The 27,145-nt window shown below is 33.5% G+C and overlaps 1 protein-coding gene across 8 annotated transcripts in view; it reads right to left on the bottom strand.

The window, feature by feature from the left end:
• Positions 1-27,145, bottom strand: part of LOC114875658 (rap1 GTPase-activating protein 1-like) — a 143,018-nt gene that overhangs the window by 103,707 nt on the left and 12,166 nt on the right. Inside the window, exons 1-3 of one of the 8 annotated variants that reach the window (XM_046290167.1) lie at positions 21,338-21,576; positions 19,467-21,165; positions 17,376-18,002 (exon numbers count right to left, since the gene is read on the bottom strand). The exons of 1 other annotated variant lie outside the window; for it this stretch is intronic. In XM_046290167.1, the coding sequence (XP_046146123.1) occupies positions 17,376-17,416 (41 nt within the window). In that variant the 5' untranslated portion in view covers positions 17,417-18,002; positions 19,467-21,165; positions 21,338-21,576. Of the gene's footprint in view, positions 1-17,375; positions 18,065-19,466; positions 21,577-27,145 lie in introns of those variants that run through there. 6 more of the 8 variants (XM_029186197.2, XM_029186193.2, XM_029186195.2 and 3 more) reach the window with 6 other exon arrangements.

Genomic DNA, 27,145 nt, shown 5'->3' on the forward strand with positions numbered 1-27,145 from the left:
GTCATTAGGAGAATGGCAGTTACTATGGATGTGACAAAGTGTTCGTATGGTGATTCATTTTAATGTTAGATTGGGTGTATTATAAAAAAATCAGAATGGACACGAAATATAAATTAAGTGTATAAAAGAAATAGAAAGTATTGAAATTATAAAATACTACTACGAAACTTGTTTAATTTAATGAGAAAAGCTTAATAAAATATCTCAATTATTATTTGCAATATTTTTAATTTCAGCTCTAAATGTTTTTGTGATAATATATCAGCATGAAGCAATAAATTAATTAATATGTTGACTTGTATGGGGGTCATCGATTATATTGGTATCATAAATTTAATATATTTATACAATTGAAACAATAAATAATAATTATGAATATCGTTAATATTATATTAATAAATAATGTGTAGTATCACATTGAAAAGTTAATTAATTATACCTTTTAATAATCGTTGATGTGCTGTTGATGCAATAAAATATGTTTAATTGATGCGTTAAATTAAATTAAATTTAGATAAAAGGATTCTCTCGGAGTCGAATATACACTGTGTTGAAAGTGAACGTTATTAATTAAAATTATAATTAATGAATAGCAGAAGGTCAATCGGAGTTGAACACTGCGACACTATCATTCCAATCACACTTCACGATCAGACATTTCGCTTGCCCTCCATCCGGCATGCGATTTCCGGTCTACGGCAAATTAAATCTGTGCTAGACTGCGCATCAAGATCTTCGGACACCTTAAAACGATTTTTAAGGCGGAAACGGAAAAGGAAACAATTTCATGTATTAGATGTCAAGTACTTTAACTACGATTTATCTACCACAGTTACGACATATTATTTTCTTCAATCTAACTTAAAAAATTATTTCTAATTTTCTATAAGGATGCCTAATTAAACATCTTATTTGCATTTCTAAATTAAAAAATTATATCTTAAAATTATATTATACTTAAGAACATTGATAAATATACTGCAGATCTTTATAAAAGGGTCAAATTTGTCTCTAATTGTAAATTGTGGTAGTTAAAGTTTGAGTACCTTTTTCATACCATTGTCCGAAGTTTCGAAAAACACAGAAAAATATCAGAAAAGGCAATTCAACTGTCTAAAACAATAATAATGTTTGATTCTATAATGGTAATGTAAGATAGAATAAGACGTGATTAGAAGAGCCATACGAGAAGCACATTATTTTACGCCTTCGCTCACAGCCGCGGATAAAACGAATGAGTATACTTGATCCAGGATGGAAATCCTTCTTCCTGTCGGCGAATCGTAAATCGACCTGACGTCCGTTTTCACTGAGACAGTGACTAACGAGGTGTAAAGACACTTGGCGGAGGCTCGAGAAAGTGGGATATGATGGAAAGGAACGTGAATCAGGATTGTAGAATAACGTTGACGTCAACGTTTTATCTACCACTTTTGTCCTGTACTAATTGTAAGGCACAAAGTATTAATTACAATTCACGATTAACACTAGAACTACCGACGTTTAATCTACACTTATTTTTAAGTTAAAAATAATATAAAAAATGAAACTAAAAAATATATCTATTTTTTATCTCAATAATAGCCAACATAAATTTTAACAAAAAACCTCGATAAAATTTGTAATTTAAAATAAGGAACTTGAAACCAGTCATTTTGATTGGTTTGATAGTTTTAGTGTTAATTAGAGATAACATTTATTCTTTTCATGGAATACTCTCTATGTCAAGCGTTTAATAACGTGAACTAAAAAGCGCGGGTATAAATTATATTCTAAAAGGATTTTTCACCTAAAATAGGAAAATACTTTTTTAATATGCAACAAGCTAAATACAATACGCCGCGCAGAAACACCTGTTGCACGGACAGTGACGGCAAATCAATCGGCTTGACAGTAACCTAGCTCGCGGAAAAGCTGTAAAAGCTTTGGTCACACCTTAGATTTTCATCCGATTGATCTCGTTACGCACAACAATTGTCACTGTCATGCGATATCGCGTGCGACACCTTATCGTCTGATCTCGCGTCTTTTGTACCGGTTTATAGCAGGCAAATCGCTTTCACTTCTAAACTAGAGGGTGATTTTTCTTCTGTACGATAGAAATGTGGATTACGAGCTTAATAACACTTGATAATTAAGAATCATATTATTTCTTTCCTAAATCACTTTTAATAAATATTAATATGGTGAAAATTGAAAGCTTAAAAATTTCTCGTTTCTCAATAGAAACCTATTGTGCCTGACATTGTGCAACTTCTAAACAACTGGTTAAATGAACTAATATTACATTTATTTCTTTTGCATTTCAATATCTTTGCACAATTTTTAATTGAGTGAAATATGTTTGAAATCAGAACATATCTCTTTTTATATGAATTTAATTTTGCTTGTACTTTGACAGATAATACATATAGGTAAATAATTTACATTAATGATTATATTATATTTCATTAGCTGCTATTCTATATGTGATAATTTTGTATATCATATAGTAACGATTTTCCAACACGAAACTTGACAAATAGCTTTGTTAGAATCTTGATAGAGAACCAACAAACTTCCGAACATCAATAAACGTCTTGTTATGAAACTCTATTGAAACGGACAAGATAAAATATACTCTCATATGTTCAAGAATTCTTTTCTTTCACCTGCAATCAGTGCGTTGAATGTTTCGTTTGATTTGTTACGTTAGTTTCACCTTTCATACCCGGTGTGATTCTGTTGAATGTGTATTTTGTCGAATACACTGTATCAGTATCGCAATCTTCACTCACAAATCATACAAATCTCTTAAACACCATTCAATTCAATCACGAAAACATAAATGTAACTCTATTAATTTTCTTTGAAATAACACTCTATGTAATAAATTCTATTTTCATTTTTATTTAATATATTAATATTAAAGTAAATTAATTTCAATTTTTAGATCGAACTTGAATTGAGTTTAAAAGAAAATCATTAATAAAGACAAAAATGCCGTGCTAAAATTATTTTCATTCAATTTTTAAAAATAAAAAATTCCACACTTCCCTTTAAATTATATTAATTTTGATTTTTAATTATAATCAAGAGTGTAAGGTAAGATAGCAGCAGCAAATAAGGAACACGAAATTCGGTTCAATGAATAAATTAACATTTGTACGGAATCGAAACCGGCTTTTGAAAAAGGAGAAACACTATGAAAGTGATCAATGACTCGTAAAAATGTCATGACGAAATCACGGGGACGAATTATCTAATTCTATCTAATCTGGTCTTTACTTTCAGTCACAACTGGTTTCACGACTTTCCCGGACACTGAATACGACTGTAACCGCGTCAAACTCGGTAATTATTGTGACACAGTTCAAGCGTATTCTCGTCTATGGCTTTTCCGCTTGCGATTGTGTGTTCACGCTCGAACACGGCTGCAAATTGCTACCTTTTACCTGCTGTGCCTGTGAAAAGGCACACGATGGAAATCGAGTACAGTACTGTTTCGTTTAACCGAGATTTTCATAATCAGAAATCAGTATCATAAATCAGAAAATTTTAATAATATATTAGTTGCTTTAAAAAAATTTTCAAGAATATCTTTATTTTCCGACGATTAACTGTTGGTACGACCCCCTTAATAATAATCAATTTCTTAAGTCATTCATATTTTTATTATTATTTTCCTTTCAGAAGAAGTAGCATTTAGGAAACCGGCTGCTTAAATCATACCAATTAATTTATTTCCTTGGGAAAAGGTTAATTGTGTAACAGTAGGTGGCTTAAATATCAAACCACTTACTTCAATATTACTTTATAAACAAGTTAGTGCTAAACAGGAACGATAACATTAAATATTATATAAGCGATATAATTAAAGCAACTTTCTAAAATCTGGACTATTTTTTGTTCAAACAAAAAAATTATCAATTTCATCAACCCCTTTGTAATGAAACTATTTTTCAAAAACTCCAGAAAATCACCCTCAGCTAATATAATTATCTATATTCAATAACAACTAACAACTTATCTATCCAGTTTCAAAGAAGTGAAGCTAAAGGGATGAATCATCCCCCGAGCAGCGAAATGATCAAAGTGGTAACCTAACCGTCCTGTACGAGAGGAGGCTTTCGCAAAGGTGTTTCCCCTGGTGTACGAAACTGGTTACCGGATGTAGTACGCCCCCTTCTTCGTAGCAACTTCCTTTGAAACGTGCACGAATCGCGCGAACAAAGAGTGGCAGGTACAGCAGGTAGAAGACCAGCTTATTCCCGGTTTCCTCGCTTGTCTACGATCCGGTATATAGATGTGTATTAGATTAAAGCGAGTAGCCGACGTATACAGACAGTGGTGTACGTACACCACTCGGTGAGGCCCGTTTCAACGAGTGGCCTCTTTTCACAAGCATGTAAGACGAGAAGAGCGTAAAAATGAAGTGGGCGTGCATGAAAATATCGTTGGGGACCCGCTTTTGCGCGACAGGAGCATGCCTCCTCGTGCTCTTTAATATTCCAGAAGGAGGAGAACCTTTTATGGCCGGCTGAGTGACGGTTGAACAGATCTTGCGTCTCCTCGCGTCGTTACGAATACTATGTTCACGATTGCATGAGAAAAAATTTGCAACAAGGCTATTTAAGTGTGATAATATCGCCGGCGATGTTCAATCTTGTTCTCAGCGCGAAACTCCTTTCACAGGGTGAACGGGGTTGGGGTTGTTTCAGGAGCTACGCGTGTAACCAATCGCAGATATTTGCATATTAACGTTTCAATAATTGGGTGATAATCTACCGAGGAAATGGGATTTTTATAAGTTGATTGTTACGTATCAATTGGCGAATTTTTAAACATAGGTCTTACGTGATTTCGTCACCTGATATGAACAGTATTGTAATTTTTCTTACGCTGTATTGCAACTATAATACAAATGTATTTAAAAAAGAATCTTTTTTTCTGTCTAGGATATAATTTAGTGACATAAAATTACTACAAATTAACAGTTTTATCAACATTCCTAATAAAAGTTATAATTAATTAAATTGGAGGCCAGTAAAAATAATAATAGGTTCCCTAAAAAATTTCTCGTTTGTGTCAATAGGTCACTTTTGATTTTCTTTCGTTTCAAACGCATATAAAATTCAGAAACCCACATTTCAACGCATTTTATAAAAAAAAAATATTGAGGTTAGTGGAGTTTGTCATCTGTTACAAAGGATTAAAAGTAGAAAATACAGAAACTCATTTTTATCAATAAATGCAGTTGGAGGAATTTTTTGGAAAATGAAAGTAGAGCAGTGTTTCTTTTACAAAAAGAGAAAGAATTTTTAATCAAATTTTAATAAAATGCGAATACCTTCTTTTAATAAAAATTCAGAGATTTGATATAAAAAAATTTCCATCGTACATAAAATTAAAATTCTTTTCATTTTCAAGTAAAATGTCAGAGTTTTGCGAAGTATAGTAGATCTACTGAGACTTCTGAGAGGAATTGCTACAAGTGCTATTTGTGCTTTCAATTAAAACATCTCTCTGCAGGATGTAAAATTGAAATACTATTAAATTATCGCGATTGTATATGAAACAATCATTACATTATGTGAAGTATTAACGAAATAACTGGTTGCGTGAGCGAGGTTATAACGTGGCTCGATATAATTAAATCGATGCCGGATATAAATTACATCGAGATATAAAGTTTAATAACGTTTGCATTGATAATGGTATAACTTTATATCCCATGTTTCGAAACAAAATTTATTATTTAGCCTTTCGCTATTGATTAATATGGTCGATAAAGTGAAATGTTGTAGGAAATATAATTAAGCTATTAAATCGGATAGATTTGCAGAGTTTTAGTTCCTTCAATTATAATTCTGTGGATGTTTCCTGTTTTATTACATCCCGAACTAATTATAATAATAATTATAATTAGATTTCAATAACGATGATTTTTTTTAAACATATTTTTTGAAATCACTTTTTTAGTATTTTATTAATAAATCCATAACTGTTTGATATTGAAAGCTATTCATTTTGATTTTAATAGTTTAATAACTGTTCTTTTGACTTTTTTATGGAATCGTAATTTTTTATTTTATATAGTTTAAAATAGACGCCGATGAAACTCTGTCTGGTATGTTCTCAAGTGATATTGTTTTATTCTGTTATTTTCTAAAAAAAAGCAGTGGTCTATGATCGACAAGTTTCCAACTTGCAATAATACCTCTATAATCATCATACACACGCAGTTATTACCTTTTTATCCGTACTACATAGTTGACGTTAAGTATTACCTTCTTTAATAATTATTGGCTCTTTGCGAACATGTGAGACAAAAATAATGATCAAGATTGCATTGCAAAATTTTTCTTGAAATACGTGTACATTTCATACTTTTTCTAGTAAAACAAACACAAGATATCTGTAAACGAATTTCATCAGAAATTTTTAAATCCAAATTCTAGGATTTCACAATTTCAGATTTCCAAAATTTCAGACATTTTATATATCAGAATTCTAAAATTCTAGATTCTGAAAATTCCAGATTTCCAAGATTCTAAAATTAAAAAATTTCTAAGGAATTTAGCTCATCTCAAGAGAATTAATTCTATTATTGAATGAATGTCTTTGATATTCATATGTGTGCATATAACATTCAGTAAATATTCTAAGATTTTTAATTATCAATCTACATAATTACATCGTGTATAGGGATCATGCTGAGAAAATTGCATCGATGTTATTAATAAGCAGAATATTAAGCGCATAAAACCGTAGATTTTTACCCTGTCGCCGAGATGCATTTCCGCGCAGCTGGTATCGCGGCTAATAAATTCTACGAAACACACGTCGAAGTTGTAAATAATCTACAAAGGTGTTGAGTTACGCGTTAATTTCATCGATGAATAACAAAAAAAAAAGAAGATTTCGTGCTGTGTGTTATTGCTAAGGGGAAGCTCACATTGGCTTACCTGTACGAAGCTGCTAAATCACTGGATCGTCGTATACGATCGATTATAAATTGCTGTAATAGGCTGATAATTGCTCGCACGATAGATTTATTAAACGCTTAAGCAACTATAACTCAAACATTCATGAACCCGACTCATATTTTAAAGGAAAGTTTACACACAAAAATCAGCTACCAGTTAATTTTTAGATAAAATTTCCTTCGTTGTTAGATACACTTTAATAAATTTTATATTTTTAGCGAATTAAATTTTAATTATTTATACAGTGAAACATGTGTCTATCATTTCGAAAGAGAATTATTGGATTAGATGGCTAATACCGGAAATGCATAACTGCAAGGGTATAATATTCTAGACTGGATTATTCGAGAGTAGATAAAATAAATTATTCAATTATTCAAGATGATATTCATTGAAAATATAGAGGATTCTTCAATTTCCTTTTTTCATGTCGAATGCACTTTAAATATAAATGATACAGGTATGTATTTCTATAATAGCTACTCCTTGACATTTTCCTATTAACGCTTTGACATTTTTTATTTCTATTAGTTCACTAATAGAATTAAATTTGAAAATCTCAGTCGATATCAATTGCAAAATTACTACTACTTTTATGTTATTACACATTAAGCCGATATTTATTTTCAAATACCAGTTTATGCTCCATAATGGTTCTCGATACTGACCGCCACTAGATATTTGTTAGGAAAAAAAAAGTTTCAAGTGAGTTGGTAAAGTTCGTACGTGAATCGCAATTTATCCCTCATCATACGAGATTGCGTATTTGAGAAGCATTCGAAGGGCTTATTAAAAAGTATAACATCGAAGGTATAGGGGTAGGGTGAAGAATAACCCCTCCATCTTTTTGAAATCAATTAAAGTATATTGCAATATTTGCAATATTCATATATTGCAAAAAATTATATCTGAAGAAAGAGTACAAATTTGATAAAATAAAAGCAAGAAAGAATCTAAATTTAAATTTAAATTTTAAAATCTCCTTGATTCAGTAAAACCCAAATTTCGTCATTTTATAAGAATATGACAATAAGTAAAAAAATAATCAATTTACAAAATTTCAATTATCAAACTGCGATTGCTATCCGTATAATAATCCATTATTAAACTTCTCGCATCAAAGTCGCAGTACATGATTAAAGGAATTCATCTGGCAATTAGATTGATCATTGCTCTTATCCGGTTGCTGAATCAGACAGCGAAGATAGGTGTACGTATAATTTTTGTTTATAATGTATGTATGTACCTACATTATACGAGGAACACTGTAAAATGAAACAGAAGAGCTGTCAAACGAGCGCTTCATTATGCAAATACATTGTATTTAATGTATTCTTTTGATGAAAAACTGATAGATGCAACTTTTGAAGATTGATTGACCTGAGCCGTGTATCGCATACAATTTTTCTGCCTCTCGAACAAGATACTTTTATCCTTCTTTTTAAGAAACGTCAACCAGAGGAAGAGACATGTACGTGATTAAGGAAGTAATGGTTAGAAGGATGTTGCATCTTCTTTACATTGTAACGCGCGCGGTTGCATATAAACTGGAATTATCGCAAAGTATAAAAGTTAATATTATACGGCCGAAGGGTAGAAATTTATTTCGTGTTCGAAACGATCGTTGAAATTGCCTCGTAAAACGCTTCAAATTTCTACATAATGATACAGAGTTACAAAATGTTCCAAATTTATGACAACCCCATATTAAGCGATTTTCGTGTGAAAAAAAGAAAGAAACGCGCTCCTGTATCCATTGGTTATTAACTTCATGAGTTATTGCACCTGCGAATACGTGTAAAAAATGATCTTAAATACTTTTTACATGGCACATATTTCTTTGTAAGCGGTTATTTTAATGTAATACTACTCCTTTTTGATTTATTTTTGAATATCAATGTAATTTAACTTGACTTTTTATCCTTTTTTTAAATATTTGTCATTTTTTTCATTTTGTTGATTATTTAGTTAATAATTATATACCATGAATATTATGATGTTAAATTGTATTATATTAAAAGAATAATTATAAATATTAAGACTTGTGAATATTAAAAATTAAAATTAAATTAACTTATTACTTTTTCGTAACCACTGAAACCACTCGAAATAAAGAACTTTTTAAAAGAAAAGCCACAAAAGAGGCGCAGACTGAAATATGTACTCAAAATGAAACACTCCAGCAAGTACGTTCCTAAATTAAAAACGCTGAATTTCCTCTTTTCAAGCAAGGAACGCAAAGGCAATGAATTAAAGAAAGAACATCGCAAGAACCGGAACGATACATTTGAAATTTCCTCCGAGCAGAGTATATGCTTCTCTACCGCTGAATTTCTTCAGCAAGGACAAGCATAATTAATCAAGAAATTACACGCCAATTAACGTTCCATTGAAATACATGGAAGAATGAAAAAGGAGGCCATATGTGACCTTGATGAAACAAAAGTTCGCGCAGCTACATTTCGAGTGTCATTAATATTGACAGATTCATCGGTTCAATTAAAATCGAATTGCACCGATGCACTTTAGACAATTACGCGTTCGTTCGTCATAACGAGCAAAGCTGATGGAAATGGTAATACGAATAGATTGTCTCATTATCCATCGATCCTACATATTTCGATAAAATCAAAACTGGTTTGCGAATTATCCAAGTTTAATCGATCAAGGAAAAAGCTTTTAGCGATGGAAATTATCCAGATAATGATTATTTATTTCATCAGGGAAGTTTCTGCAGATATACAATTATTTCATTATTTGAGAGTTCCACCCAGGGGCAGATTGACACTCACATTTTTACAGTGAGATTAGTGACATTACGGGTAATAATTTTAATTATTAGATGTACAAATTAATTCGGTACCTCTAGCATCACGATAAGTTCACTATCAAAATTAAGAAAGTGCCTTTCATAAATGATTAGTCGCCTCTGAATAGCGTATACATATATGTTCATAGCGAAAGGGTTAAAGCAACGCATCAACATCAAAGCTTTGTGCGTTCACATACCCATCAGCTTTGAAACTTTCTGTACACCTACGTACAGAGAAACGTAGGTAGTATCTAAAGTACTTATACGAACCGGACAACCTTGCCCGCGAAGTGTCATTTCCACAAATACCACCGTGCCCCTATACTTACCAGGCTACGGATTGGTGCAGAAAATAAAAGCAGGAAGGAACAAGCATCCAGGATTCGCATGATATTTTACATGAATTCATTCGCTATCAGCCATTGGGATAACCAATCGAAAAGTTCTAGATAATTTTCTTTTCAGGCTTTGCCTCTACGCTGTAGGATTTCTACAGAGTGTTCAATAATTTGGAGGTCCAGTAAAAATAATAAGAAAAGATTCATATAAACATACATTACTCCTTAAAAGTATTTGTTCTGATCCTTCTCTCGAAAATTTGAAATCCAAATTTTTAATAGAATTTAGGAGACTCCAAACTTATCTCGTTAATTTATTCTAATTCATTTTATCTGAGCATGGATGACACTTATTACTACCCCTACATACCAAAGAGACCTTGAAAGTTTTTCTTTTTTTGCAGAAAGTTTTATCATCCTATTCTTTTAATTTAAATAGTACATTCGCGATAAAATCAGGCTTTCCCAGGAAAAATGATGATGTCCTGGGTTCCCGACCTTCCCCACAGGCATCGCAGAGGAAAATGGCAATATAGAAGAGGAATCCACATATGTGCATTAGGTTTGTGGTTCCTCAAGTACTTGCACATAAATGTTTACGCGAGAAAAATTGAATTGGGGTTTTTAAGACTCTAGTATGACATGCATGGGTAGAATTTCATAAAAATCAGTGAACTAATAATATTAGGTAACTTGTCAAATTACAAAAAATCTTAGTAATTTAAATAATTTGTTAAATTAAAAAAAAACATTGGAATTAATTTATGTTATATATAGCAGCATAAAATAGAAATAATTCCTTTGCGATTGAAAAACGACGCGGTTAACAAATCAAAACGGATATGCTATTTTGTAGAAAGCTAATCACGAAGCTGAGAAGCATTGATCTCGTAACAATTAAAAGACAATGACGAATTGAAATGTACAGCAGACAGTATCATTTAATTCTATTCGTTATGATAAAACTGACAAGCTTTTAATCTAGAACGAAAGCTATTAGTTGTTAACACGTAAAGTATTAGAGATAACAGATATGGTTTTGTTTTAATAGCGAGACTATGTTCTCGATGCGTAGGTTGATCTCTTACTATATTCGTCGTTGTGCATGTCGAATGAGTCACTTTTCAAATATAATTAACGTGTGTCCGTGATTATTAATTCATTCGTTACATATTCAGTCTGTCAGTCGTTACGTATTACATAAAAGTATCCTCTCAATTAATCACTGTGCATACGATTGCACAAGGTGTTGAAGATTTAGTACTTATAAATGGTATCATGGACAAAATGCAATACTTGAATATTACTCATAATCATTTGTCAGCAAGTGCTATTCGGTGTAGAAATAAATTCTTTCTGATTTCCTTTATACAATCAGTATAATCATATAAATATTAGTTTTAAAAATTATTTTTGTTTGAATTCAAATTTGATCAAATTATGATTATAATCATTCAAATGATTTGCATTGTCTATAATTATAAATGTCAGGATATATTAAATTTGCTGCCAACGATTTAATTATAAGAAGGGTAATTTCAATAATTATCGTAGGATGCATTTAATTTCCATTGGTCCAATTAAATATTCATTATATGAAATTTCAATAATTGTTTATTTAACTAATGTTCATAAATGAGTGGTGGATAGTTTTAATAAAGATTGGCCACCATTCATTATTTGGGCCCTTTTCAGGCTTATTAAACTTTTTATTACTGTATCAACACCGTGTCAGAACAGATGATACACAAGATACGACGTAATAAGACAGTTTCAGTAATAAGCCGAGTCTGCTAACCGTATTAGGCTCCGAAGCATGCTAAATTGCTTTCTCCAGGAATCACGAATACAAATTCCGCGGTCTCCTATTCCATTTTCCAACTTCCTACAGGATGCCCTGGCGTCTGCCGCATATCCTTGATGACACAAGACCACTGGGACGTGCGAGCCTTAGCTTGTAAAGCTCAAATACACACAAACCTGAACTTTAACAGCGTGTAACTATTTTTGTTTCTTATTTCCATAGAAAATACCACACAACAAAGTGCTCGGCGAAGTGTAAAATTTACACGAGCTTCCAGTTTGTAACCTTTAACGTTGGTTACACGTTAACTACTTACGCTAATTGTTGCTGGAAGTTCAATTTAATCAAATCATTAAAAAGTGAAGAATGAAAATCCTGAATGCCACTTAAAATTGCAGCAAAAATTTGAATTAATAAATTGAAGAGTTAGGTATAAAAAATTAACCCTCAGGTAGTGGATTATTCAAGACTCAGTCTTCAATCTATTTTATATTAAATTGAGACTGTAAAATTGATTATTATACAATAATTTAAAAGATAACTATATCTATAAGGGGATAATCAATTATGCAAAAGAAATATTTTTCAATCATTATTTGAAATTTGAATCATTTTGCAGAATTTTTTCTAAGCTCCCATAAATTTGAAAATTAACGAGTTCTTTTCTGAAATAATGAAACTCTTTTCTGAAACATTGCAATGCTTGCTGATATAATTTATAATAATTTATAATCAAAAATTTTGATTGTATGTTTTGTCAGTTAATGAGCATCTATATATGCTTTTATATTAAATTCACGTATTATCTATGTCATTAGAAACAAGAAGTCCTTCAACTACATACTATTCTATTATACGTAGGTGAAAGTTCGGAATACATATTATGAACTGTACATTGTCTTCCTACAATCATAAGAATAACTGAGATCGTTAAGACAAAAGAGCGGACGTAGCGTTTAGGAACACTTTCTGAACATAATTTTCATCAAAGAAACTAGTCTATTATTCGAATGCACTCACGGCCACTTATGCACTATATATATATACAGTGCATTTAGAAGGAAGACTAAGCATGTCGAAAGAAATTTTGCATAATTTATATTCGAGAAGAAAATTGAGGAAGCATTATCAAAATTAGATTACTTCCTCTCACAAGAATAATTAATAATATACTTCCAGAAATGTGGAAAATGTAATATGAAGATCAAAAATATTAAATATTAAATATCAATAAATAGAAATATTAGATTGTTGCACATTCACATTATTAAAAAATTACGAAAACCGTTTTTAGAAATCAATCTATATTTTATTCTATTATTGCAAGAAACGGATATTGAATTTATTTACCAAGAATTGTTCGAATTCAACTGATTCTGACAATGAGACGACTTTATCATCGACAGATGAAAGCAACACGGAATGAGAACGAGTGAAAGAACAGATATCCCGGTTGCTTGCACACGTGCTGATAAATAATAAATCAGCATCTCGATGTAAGAGAAAACGAATTAGCATAATTTTCATTCCTACCTGCAAGATAAATTTTTATGAATTTTATTCTCGTACATACCACTTGCCGGAAGACTATTAATAGGCTTATCAGTCAATAACTTATAATCAATTAATAAACCTTTGATTATTATTAATTCATCTATAATTTAATTGATATACTAAAACTTGGGTGTACTATAAATGTTAAAAAATTAATTGAAAAGAAGGGTTATACATTTTAATCATTTTAACCATTTTATAATTTTCACTATCTCCAGAAACATTTGATAGAAAGTAAAAATAGAAATTTTGTTACAAGATTTCTATTTTCATTAAAATAAGAAAATATTTGATTTTAATACAAACAAACGAATGTGGATGTTGTCTGGCAAATGTTTACTTTTTTTGTCATTCTATCTTTGCACCTGGGCAAATATTTATTTTGTAAACATTTGTATGTACTTCTAGCATGTATTAATTATTGATTACTCCATCCCATTTTAATTAATACTGCATAGGTGTACATTTACTTAAATGAAAATTTATTTTCAAAAGATCACAGTACCTCGAATTATTAAAATAGTGGTATTCTATCACTACTGATCGGTAGATGCACTTCATATTCATAAAAAGGGTAATTAATTTATACACCTAATAATTTCATCACTGGAATGCAAACATAGAAATCGACACTTTCCAAGAATAATTTAATTTCTCTAATTGCTTCAATTACTTTTGCCTCTCACTTTGTACAACATAGTACAGTTTAAAAAGAAGAAGAAAAAAAAGAATTCTTCGCTGGAACCGAGTGCTCTCGTTCTTTCTGTGCAGAAAAGTTTCACCAAGTGAAACCTTGTGACGCCTCTCTGCCTTCCTGTCCGAGCATCGGCGACCTCGTTAGATCAATTTGCTAACGTTTTGCACCCACGAACCGGCCGTTATTCCATCGCGGATAAATTGACGGCGTGGGTCGCGTTGAATAAACAGGAAATTAGAAACGTATTCCCGTCCCGCGGCTTCACGCGTCGATCGTTCCATTGGGTTCCATTGAAAAATTACGCCTCTAAATTAGCTCAATAAAAAGGGCCAACTATTGATTTCGAAATCTCTGCGAAGAACTCGCTATTTAACACTTCAATTGTTACACCAATATTTTATTTTCACTAAATTTCGTCTAACTTCGTTTATCTCAAATTTCTTTAACCCTTTAACTACGGTCGCCTCTGTCGAAAATTCCCTTAAATAAAATAATTTTAAGTTTAATTAATCTGCCTAAGCGTTGTTTATGCAGAGTCAGGGCAGATTATTAATTAAACAAATTATGTTCCAAAGAGTAATGTATTTGCAATAGCGAACCTTTATACGCAGCAACGCGATGTTCCCAGGACGAAGCTCGATACGTGACTGAAGATCTGGTGACGTAAAGTCTGCTGACTGTTGATGTAAACAGAGAAAGGAACAGGACGATACGCATGTGTGTATTCGTCTATAACGATTCTAATTTTGCTGTTACACGTACTTCCGATAGGGGTGCGCGGATACTTGAATTTTCCGCCACCCAAGCCTCGGATCGACTCGGGTCAACTCGGGTCGGGTAGTGATCGGGTCGACCCGGGCAGGACTCCTAAAGTTTTATTCGGGTACTCATAATTTTGCGACCTGAACCCGACTCGAATTTTCGGGTACCCGAGCCCCAGGTAGGGTCGGGTAATGATCGCGTCGATTCGGGAGAGACCCCAAAAGTTCGTTCAACAGATTTTATTCGGGATCTGAAGCGGACTCGAATTTTCGGGTACCCGCATACCTCGAATCTCTTATAATTAGAAATTTTATAGCGCAAGTAAGTGTTTTTGTTTTGCTATTGTATGCTTGCTATTTTGATAAAAGTAAATTACACTTTGCATTGGAAGATTATAATAGCGAAAGGGTTAAATAAATGTATTTACATGCTGCTCTGCAATTACATTATTTTCTCTAATTAATTTTTCTACAATTATTTATTTGAACGCCATAAATCATTTCTCAATAATTCTGCAAGCGTAACCTCCAGTTTCTATTTTTTTTTCTAAAAATCACAGCAGATTTCACCGGTTTCGAAAACAAAATTTATCTATACAAAAAATATACGCGATACACGGTTATTAACTCGGCGAGTATGATTTAAAAGCAGTTAACGAACACGTGAACGGTAATGAGGCAATTATGCGTTAAGTGGAGTATCGGTATCGTAAATTTTGTCAGATTTAAGGCTACCTGCAAGGAGAGACCGTTGATGAAACGGGGTCTCGGTTCGTTCTAATTCCGCCTTAAATTTTATCTACGTTAAGTGCGTTGGAGAGCCGTCGTTATAACCCGAAGTGGAAAAAGAATATCGGTCTTGTTCTTCAGCGTGTTCATTAGTATTCCGGGCGATGCATTTCTAGTGGTCGACTGGGAGACAAGTAAAATGGGTCCCCCAATCATAATTTCATTCCGGATGCAAATACCTGGTCCGTTCTTAAAAGCACGTCACTCCGTGAAGAAAAAAGAAAAAAGAAAAACAGTAGCACTCCGGGAATCGAGGCGACAAAGTGTACAATCTTTTCTGCTCGTCTGCCTAATTGGCGGAAAGTTAAGCAAGTACCGAATACGAAATGCGAATCACCCCCGATTTTGCATAAATGGAACAATAGAAAATAACGAGACATTTTGCAAGTGTGATTTTATCCCGTTTCGAGGAAAGTTTGTTTCGAAAAATTATGCACTCTTTACGAGTTACATTGGTCCTTGACTGGGGTACCGTTACGAAGTACCGAATATTAATTTACCCTTCGGAAAAAGTCGAGTTTATTACATGATTGAGGACGAAACCGAAAAGGTAAATGGCTATTTGTCAGAAATGCTAAAATGCCTTAACTCAAAAATAGCCTTTCGTCGAGGAACTGTCATAAACTTCCTTTAGAAATTCTCGCGCATCTGTTCCGTTAAACGGTCGGAACAGTCCTTGATATACTTAAGTATGTTAACCCTCAGGGGGCGGATCGAGGAGAGAGCTGCAAAACGGCAGGCTATGAACAGGCAGGCTATGGCATTTTATTTTCTAAATTTTACACTGTCCTAGTATGTGTTTTGTAAGTTTGGATCAAGGGCGAAAAGTATGTTATTTTCAGTTATTAGAATAATAAACATTATTAACTTTTAAGTAAAGCGTTGCGATCCGGACCGACCTAACTTAACTTAGGTCAGTGGTCCGATAGGTTAGGTAGATTAAGTGTTGGTTTGGTAGGTTAGATAGGTTAGGTCAGTTAAATTGGCCTCTGGCTAATAACAAACCTAACCCAATTCAGTCTGAATATCAATCATGTTGATTAACAGAAAATAATTGCTTGCACGTGCAAGCGAACGTAATTGCGTATGCTGACCGACCTAAAGTGAGGAATCTACGCTTCAACTTGCTATTTCGCGACTAGACTTGAAATGAGTTTCCTCGCTGGCTTACGAACCACCACGAAGGTAAAAATGCATATGCTAGTTGACGGTACCGTAAAGGAAACCTGAACAGTAACGTATCTATATTTCTTTCGCTAAGTGTTTCTTTTGAATTGTCTTACAGATCCCATTGTTGATATTTTATTTTGAATTCAATAGCTAGGGATTCAACAATCCCTAAATATTGAAATAATATTACTTATAAATCTAGAAATTAAAATAAACCTCTTTTGTTATATTATATAACAATAAAAATTCCTGTGCAACATATACTTTTTCAACATTATGCCTTGAAGAGTTCATAATTATAAATGACACTTAAAATTTTCTTGAATTCTTTTCTTTTTTATATTAATTGTAATGTCGGTCACCAGTGACCTCCGTAACATTCAATATACCAATAAAAACATTGCAATTAAGACTGAAAGGGATAAATGCAGTTATGCTAGAAATCATGAAACAATGATAACGTGCGGTATCGTAACACTCACCCAGTGTCCCCGATGTAATCCAGCATACGTATCTTCAGCATCTCCGCGGCTTTACTTGCACAGTCACATACGAAGAAACTCGAAAGACAATCGAACTTATTATCGTGCGAATCGCGAGATTCCCAAGTTGATGCGAAGAAAACAACAGAAGAAGAGGAAGGTGGCCGATATACCAGCGGTCTCTAATGCGACGAATCGAACGGTACCACGTCCTCGATGCCTCGAATCGAAAATGCGTCTACGTGACTCACGTTCGGAAAGTGTGTATACACCTGGATGATAATTCAATTGCGTTATCGATGACGTTTAACAGCGGCCAACGAATCGGACAGTCCGTAGCGGAGAATCCTTTGCGATTCGTCAATTCGATTTTCATTCAGTTCCACGAAATTAATTATCGTTGCGGAACTTCTGCTGTGTATATTCAGCTTGTTTGTTGCGATTAATTTCGAATTTTGATTCCTGACGAATGGAAAGCGCGCACTCGTGATTTTTAATTATCCGGATGATGCAGCGTTTTCTTTTTTTTAAATGTACCGTACGAGTTTCATATTTTGCTAGTTCCAAGGAATCCTCTTGCTTAATTCTTGTTCGATTTTCGATTCCCCCGAGTGCTTAATCAGACTCCTGTCGGATGGCAGAAAAGAGGAAACCGAGTCAGGCTTACACTTCCGCCAACGCGTGATATCCTGTGACGTGAAACTTTGATAAATAACAGTCGAATGCAAGGTTCTTTCTTTCGTTTCAGTCTTGCGATATTTAACACGGTCAGTGTTGTATGAAAATTTAAAGTTTACGATAAATATTGTAAAATTAATAAATTGCCAACTTTTCCTGTATTTTACCTAAAAATAGCTTGAATTCTACCACAGGGTAACCCAAAAATTATCATAAATGTACAAAATATATTGACTCGAGCAGAACTTATTTTGATTAAAAATTATTATTCGTTGAATTTTAATGAATAATTCTGTAGGGGAAAATATGGAGAAAATAGCCACAAGTGTTATTTTGCTTTATAGGTTTCAAAATCGATTATTGTTAGCCAAATGTTAGCTTTAAATTGATATAGCACAAGTGTTATTTTGTGATAATTTTATGTCACCCAATCAAGTTCGACTTTCTACGTTTCAAAATCTATCATTCGATATACAACGACCTGATACAATTAAGATCCATGAGTCTATCGCGAGGCCAAGTTTCAATTTAATGTTCATTCTGATTTAGCTGTCTCTATTCTAGATATCCGTCGTGAATATAAATTTCTTCAAACTATAAGTAGTACAGTTGATGAGTGTTCCGATTGAGCCTTGAATATTGATACACGAGGTGTAGAATTGAAAGTGAGTTATTAAATACCAGCCTGAATCGCGTTTCAATTCCCAAAAGAATTAACGAATTTATGGTACGATGCATTCGACTCGATATAATTCCTTTTTTATCGATAAAAATATTTGCCCACTGTTCTACCTTTCAAAGTTTCACGTAGATTTTTAACGAGGTTTCGACTTTAAATGAAACAGCTATGAGTAGTTGGATTTTATTTTAACAGTTGTTGTTCTTCTCCACTTAAAATACCTAAACATTTATTTTATAGCTTAAATACTGGATAAAATTTGACAAAAAAAAGAAAAATATTTAAAACATTAAATTTTAGATGCTACAAGATTGAGATATTAGAAATGAAAAATTCTGACAAATTATTTTAATTCAAATCTAATGAACTACTTACTATTTTACTATTCTAAATAATTCTAACTTGGATCTCTTTCTGGAATAGGTTCTTTAGAAATTTTGCAATTTTGCAATTTGGCAAGTCTGAAATTTTGTAATCTGGAAACTCTGTAGTTTTGGAATTCTAAATTTTGATATTTTGAAATTCTGGAATTCCAAAGTTTAGAAATTTAGAAATTTTCGAATCATTAAATTTTGAAATGGCGAAGATCTATAGTATTTCTGGGGAGGTACCAATGCAAATTTTTAGCCTCTATCTAGTTATACCAATGGATAAAGAACTCAGAAATTAACCACTCACAGCTGTCGCACATTTTAATCTCTCAAATTTGTTTAACGACGTTTCAAATTAATTACCTTTCTTATAAATATATATTACTCTTAGAAACTGTCCAGCTACACTGTTCACTGAACACTGAACACTTATAACACTCGACAAAATGACACTTTTTAAATATCACTGCTTCTTCCTGCGATGACACAATACTGTGAGCAATCTCTTTCAACTTTTTATTTCTAAAGTTTCCTTGAAATGAAGCTTGAACTTCTTTATGAAATAATTAATAAAAATTCAGGTAATTCATCATGAATCCCAAAGTTTTAACAACAAACGAGTGCAACGTTTCCGTGGAGTTTAATTCTGTCTTAAAAGAATTAATGTATGTCAATATATGCAGGCCTCATTTTCCTTCCTTCCATCTTAGGTAGTTCGAAACTCGCTTAACCATCGAATACCCTCGATCCTTCTTCCGGAATAACTTTTCCGAACTTCAACAGAATTATCCTCGAGAAGAATACAGTTTAATTGCACCGTCGATACTTCGTACGACCATAGAATTTAAATAACAATCCCTCATCAGGCAGCAAACAAACTGACGGAAAGAAGATTCATCATTATTTTTGTCCGCTATTCACTTCAATTAGTCTTTTAATTTACAATATTCTATTAAAAACTGAAGTTCCCTCAAGCTCGACCACGATAAATGAAATTCTCTCCCTCTTCTTTCATCCTTTTCCCGCGGTAGAATCGAAACTGCTGTGCATCGCGTCTATTAAAAACGATCTGCTTCAATTACTCGACAGACGTTTCTTCGTCGTACCGTTAACAGAAGTTCTCGTCAACAGTGGAAGGCCGAGAGCTGTCACGGGATCGTCTTAGAATCGCGTTAGAACAGTTTTTTTCCCGAGCCGAAGAAGAAGGTCGCCTTTGGATGCTCGTTAACCGAATAGAATCGAAAGGGGTAGGTTTACCGTTCAGCTCGTTACGCGTTTCGTCGAATCACGATTACGCGTATACAGCCAGGATACACGTGGATACCGTTATCGTTCGCGATCGATTAACTCCCTTGATGCGTTTCTTCGGTGGACGCGGCGGAGCAAGAGATCGCGGACACGGAAGGAACTTTCTTACCCGTGCCTTCCTTTTTCTTCCACTCTACCTGTGCCCGTCCGCTGGAACCGCCCGTCCCTGCAGATAATCCGACGAGGGAAACACGCGATAACCTTACCTCGCGATCTACTATCTCTACTTTTCCACGATCTCTCCTATTTTCCATAATAAATTACTGAAAAGTATAATAGAATTTCAAGGCTGGCCGCGTAAATGAATGATACGGCAAAGTTTATCTCGGTTTTATCATAAGTCAACCTCCCTAGTCGTCTTTACGCGCTCTAAAACAACGTTTTTCTCTGTTTCTTTCTCCGGTTTTGTGCAACCGAGATTTCGAGGAAACGATTTCCGTTCACCGAACCTCCGTAGATAGCCTTGCCTGATAACGTTCGAAGGATGGTTGATAAAAAACGGCGATAAAGGAAATAGAAGGAATTAATAAAGCACAGATACAGAGCGTTGCGTTCAGTCATTGGAAAGCGTACACCCGGACGATTCGAGGTGCAAGTTACTTTACACCTTGGAAATTAAACGGCGGACAGACGGAGAGTAATTACCGTTAGCGATGCGGTAATTACCGGCGAGCCAAGTGACTCGTTATGGTCGCGCGAGACGCGATTTTTCCACTTCGCGCCTGCCTTACGGATCCATTCGTTCGGCTATCGCCTCGTTGGAAGGAAGAATAAAAAAAAAAAAAGAATTATTCAAAACCAGCCCACGGTACATCGGCGACCGCTAATTGCTTGTCGTTCAAGCAATTAACGAGCGACCGCGCGATAACATTGTTCGACGCTTCGGTTAAACTGTTTCGATGCAATTGTTCCGACGCTTCAATTACTGTTTTTCGTTCGATTCGAATCCATTTATCTTGGCGCGAACGTTTCACGAATCGCGGTGGCACCGTTCGCTCGATTTACTTTGCACCACGTTCACCGCAGGACCGAAACTTTCTCGCGGGCAAATAGCATCGAGGCTTCTATCGATCCGTCGATCGATCGATCGATCGATAAAAAAAGACGGTATAGGCACGCGCTACGCGAACTGACAACGGATCCAAGTGCCGCAGGACTGTTTTAGTGGCTGCTCAATGCATCGCCACTGGCAGTCACTCCCTTCTCTCGATCTCCGACAACCGTCTCTCCTCTCTTTCCCACTGACGATCGTACACGCCACCTCCACCTCCGCAAACCACCTCCAGTCGAGGAGCTGCAGGCTTTACGAGAGGCCTGTGGAGGGAACGCAGCGCCGCGTGAAACACGCGTAGACTTAGCCGATTGTGAAGACCCTGCCGACCGACGCTGACGATCGACAAAAGTATCGGTACGGTATAGGTAATCGGCGATTTGTAAAAGTGGATGTTAAGTTTGTGAAAAATATTTTAACCTTCGATTAGAGCTACTTGTTGATACTTAGTTCTTGGAATCTTTTGTGTTTTTAATGTTTCTTTTTTTTTTTTAGGTTTTTTCAACCTCTAATTGCAAGAATATTATTAGTTTGATATTTTGATAGGATTAATTTTGGATAGCTGAAATTTATTCATGCTGGTAGGGAACGTGTTAACACGTTTAATATGCAGTGTCATGTAGACTTCTGTGCATAAGTCATGGGACGCCTTAGGGCTTAGGGACACTACATATACGTAAGATGATCACGTTTTATATGTGAGGACATTTTGGTTTCCTATATGAAATTATAATTTTTCGTTTATATGCTTTAACGCAGATGAAGGTCAAACTCTATCATGCATAGTTTGAAATTGTACTGTTTTATGTTGTTTTGTAAAAGTCGAAGAGATCTGTGATAGACTAATTTCTATTATAATTACTTAAGTGCTGGTAACACATGTATGAATTAATTTGAAAAAGAATTAGAAGATATTTGTGAAATTTTGAAAGTTGATTATTTCCTAGTTTTCACTATAAATTATACAATTAACGAGCGTGTGTCATACTTTCTGTGCCTATTTATTCACACGAAAGCTGGAAATTTCTAGCAAATCACCGTGTAATACTTTCTTCTATATCAAAAGTAAACGATACTGATAATAATAGATAAGAAATTTGTGTAAAAATTATAAAAAACCACGCCAATCTTTTGTAGATAATAATAATTTTGGTAATGAATTTTTAACACTTTCTCAACAAATAATATTAATAAAAACTCTAAACAAATTTTGTTATTACATAAAATATTACTACATAAAAATATGTTTTATTATTTGAAAAATAGAAAATAATTTTCATTTATACTGGAAAAGTCTTTCTAAAACATTAAAAATTTACCAAATTCAAAAAATATTTCAAAACATATTGAAATTATATTATAAATAGACCATTGTAGCAGTCACGAAAATGTAAATTATTTAAAGTAGAAGAAATACCTTTTTTCTGAAAGGTGATTAAGAAAAATGAAGTACATAAAAACAAGAAAAATTTCCTGTTATATTCAACGCATGATTAGTTTTTGCCATCAACTTCCGACAACCCTCATCGTTGTTCCTCTTCATCCGTTATCCTCCCTCGCAAATTCGCATCGTCTCTGCTTTCACTTTCATTCGGTAGAGAAGCTTTCATGCAACACCCAGAAGGACTAACGTGCGCACGTATAAAATGGAACTCGATTCAACGATCGAAGAGAATTTATTCATCTGTTTTTGTAAAGAAAAGAAAGTTGTATTTTCCGTAAGGATTGTGTAAACCCTGGTGAAATCTTTGTTTCTTATTCTTCTCTACGTAACACGATTATTCTTACATGATTCTCCTGACGTTTAAAAGAAGCATTCTGTACATCATGCAGTTTAATTAATAGAAAAAAAAGGAGTACTTTTCAAGAATAAAAATGAAGTATAATATTATCTCAGTGTGAAGAATTAGAATATGTTATTGCATATTTCCAGTTTTGAAACACAGAAAGACTAATACAATTTGATAGAATAAAAGTGCTGCAAAATGACACTTAATTTAAAACTTAAAAAATTTAGAAGTGTCCAGAATTAATTCCATTAGAGTATATTGCATCAGACTTCATTATTTGTCTTAACTAATTAACTTTGCGGCTAAGAATATTAATGAAAAACATGTAGTCGTGTTCAAAAATTCCTATGCTTAAAATTAATGTAACACGTGTACCATTTTACGGTACTTTTATGTCATCAAATCATGTTTGACATGCAACAACATAAAATTTAATTTATCTTCACACTACTTATGATATTTATTATATACCATCACGTGTACCATTTTCATTCGATAAAATATTATCTGGTAGAAGTTAATTGATGTTATGAAATTAAATTGAATAACAGGAAACGAAGAAGAACTCGTTCCAGAAACGCATCGCGTACGCGCGAGTATCACTCGTACGAACGTTTGGAAAAATCTTTAGTCGATCAACCTACAAAATTACGGTGAACGGTTTCGTACGCCTATTTTCACATGAAAAATAGTGCACAACTTGTGTAACGTTTGGATTATACATTATTCGTATGGCAATCAACTGCTTAGGCAATCTTGTCAATTGTACGTTATTCGCACGCGAAAGAAATCATTCGACGGATAAAGAACGAGTTTTACAGTTTTATTGCATGCATACTGTGCTTCTGTTCAAACTGCAATAGCGTGAAAGAAATTTTTCTGTTTTACTTTCAACCTGTGATTTTAAATGCATTTGTATCTTGAATTGTTGAAATTCAAACCTGAAAGACGCCTTTGTTAACTTAACAAAGTACCAGAATGGATCGCACTTCCACTATTAATTAGATCTGGTTCTAATTGGAATTATAATTTAGTCAAGTTTTATTATATAGAAGCTTTTCATATTTCCACTGTCTTTAGTTTTCTCCTTTAATTTCACTTTTGAAAATTGAGAACGTCTTTCAACTATGAGAGATTCATTTGCAAAACCCACTCTAAAGTAAAACCACCGAGTACAAACTTTCGTTGGAACTTTGAAAGTGAGTGAAAAAAATATTTATTTTATAATAATAGCCACACCTACTCTCTATGTTTCGCAAACACTTACATCACTTCTTACAGAGCCCCTTAATTTACAGATAGGTAGAATTCGAAACAAAACAAGGAACAGGTGAAAATTAAAGGAAAGACAAACAGAATGAAAGTGGAGTACGTAGGTAACGGAAGATTAACAGTTAATATACTCCGTTATTAAAGTTCGCTCAAGCTTTTCAGTTTCACTAAAAATAAAAAGTAAGTGGAAATATCGAGTGATCCTAATTCGATAGCCAGGAGCTGTGGAATCATGTCCTAGAATTCGAAACTGCTCACGGAATCTCTATGCAAGGGGAGGACACGAAGATCGAGACTGAAGAGGAACGCATTCCTCGCCAAAGGCAATAAAGATTCACCATCTGGAGAAATTGTTAACCCTTCACACGTTCGCGGACACGCACTAGCCGGAGGTTTTCGGTTCTCGTTGAATTCATCGCCACTGGCAATCACTCTCTCCTTTCAGTCCTCCAGCTGCCTCTTCTCCTTGGTCTTTCCCTTTTTTTTCCATGATTCCTCCCGTCTCGTTCCTGGAGGAGCTCGTGAGACCAAACGAAGGGGACGGTAGCGTGTACTTACACAGATTCAAGAAAGTATTCGAACGACGTAATTCTTAGTTCAGATACATATAAAGAATTCAGGGTATTAACATGTTCAATGCTGTGGAGGTCGCTGCTGATCGGCATCGATTGAAAAATTTAATAAACGAAAGAAAATTATTGACACTATATTCATTTTACAAGGCAGTAAGTGAATTTTAGAATATTAGAACATTAGAAGAGTAAAACATTAAAATATTAGAATATTAGAACATTAGAATATTAAAAAGTTAGAATATTAGAATACTAAAATTTGAAAAATTGAGAATTTAGAGTCTTAAAGCCTTAAAATTTGTTTAATCTTAGAATTTTAGAACGTTAGAATCTTAGAATTTCAGAATGGTCAGGGAATTAGTCCACATTTTTTGTTTAGGAGAAAGCTCACCCTGACCTCTACCCAGTTGCATAGAAGGGAGTTATAACTAATATTGCTATTTAAAACTCTTCATATAAAAACGCACATCGGATGTTTTCTTTTATTACCTAATGTGTCTATCCGGAGGTGTAATGAGATGCAATCATAATTATGATCATTAAACCCCATTGATTTCCGAGAACTAACCGGCAAAACAGAGAAATTTATGTTGTACTTTTTCAATCATTTTTTAGTGTTTAAGACATAACGGGAATCATGCGATCGACGCATATTCAAGATGTGCAACTACATGTAAAAAAATATGAAATACGAAGTGTAATAAGATTCTTAAAATACCTACATTGAACATCTAATGAAGAAACAATTATATTATTCTGAGAATTCAAGAGACGAATCAAATAAGACATTCAGATCGTTGCAACAAAAATAATAAGAAATAGGTCTGCTTTCCTGTAACACCGATAAATTTTTTAATTCATTTATCTTGCAAATAAAGCAATATATTAAAAAATTGTGTTCCATATTTTTAACTTATCTTTCCCTGTAGAATCGCCCTGTATAAGTATATATTCTATATAAACAGTATATTGCATAATTTATATATATTTAAATTTCAAGCGTAACGTCGTTCGAATACTTTCGTTATGCTCTGTATGCACATACGTACATAAATGCACAGAGTACACTCGGGGACCGGAGGTATCACATATTTATGGTGAACATAAGCCCACACGAGTAACAGGGGGATCTGTACTAACCACGTCAACGTTCATTGAATATAAGTGGCCTGCTCTGAACGATTAACCATGATACATACACTATATGGTCGGCTTGATTTTGTGGCAAGCGATCGAAGGCATTTTAGGAATTTATCCACCGTTCAGCCCTGACATCGATTCTCTGACTTGGCATTACACGAAGGTTTCGATAAAAATTTCATGATAATTTAACCCTTTCGCTACTACCTATGGTAGTTCTCCATCGAACGATCACTGTCATATCAAATAGCTAACTTTGAAACATGGAACTTGTGATATGACCTAATAACATAAAAATACTGCAAAATGGCATTTATGGTATGTCAATTTTTAAGGCTTAATGTTTGATGAAAATCACTACATAAAGGTTTTATTAATATTTTTAATGCAAATTGATTAATACTTTTGTGGAATAAATAATTTTTATTGATATTCATTAGACAATATTTTCATTTCACTTTTCATTTCATTGTAACTTTAGTTACTGTGTTTTGCAAGTATAATACAATCATATCAGAAACAAGAATCACGCTTTTATTAAAGTTGCAATTTTTTTAACTGTTAAAATGAAACATTATAACTCTACATTTCCTAATTTTTCAAAAACATTATATTTTGAATTGCAGAAAATATGAATCATTTAAAAGTACTGAAAAAAAAAATAAGAAAAATAGCCTCATAAGTCCTCGTTACACTAACGGAGACAAACAGCAGATGTAAAAAATAGAGTCCAAAAATTGTAAATCACAATGTTGTAGTTCATGTATCGAAACAGTAAAGATATTTTTTTTATTTATTCTGCCACGAGTATTTTCAGGATACAAGAGGTATGTTACTATTCAAGGGTATAAGCGATCGAAAATTGAATATCCGCTAATGGAGGATACTAAACTCTGAATTAATTAAATT

This window comes from Osmia bicornis, chromosome 2 (genome assembly GCF_907164935.1).
Source record: "Osmia bicornis bicornis chromosome 2, iOsmBic2.1, whole genome shotgun sequence".
Taxonomy (NCBI): domain Eukaryota; kingdom Metazoa; phylum Arthropoda; class Insecta; order Hymenoptera; family Megachilidae; genus Osmia; species Osmia bicornis.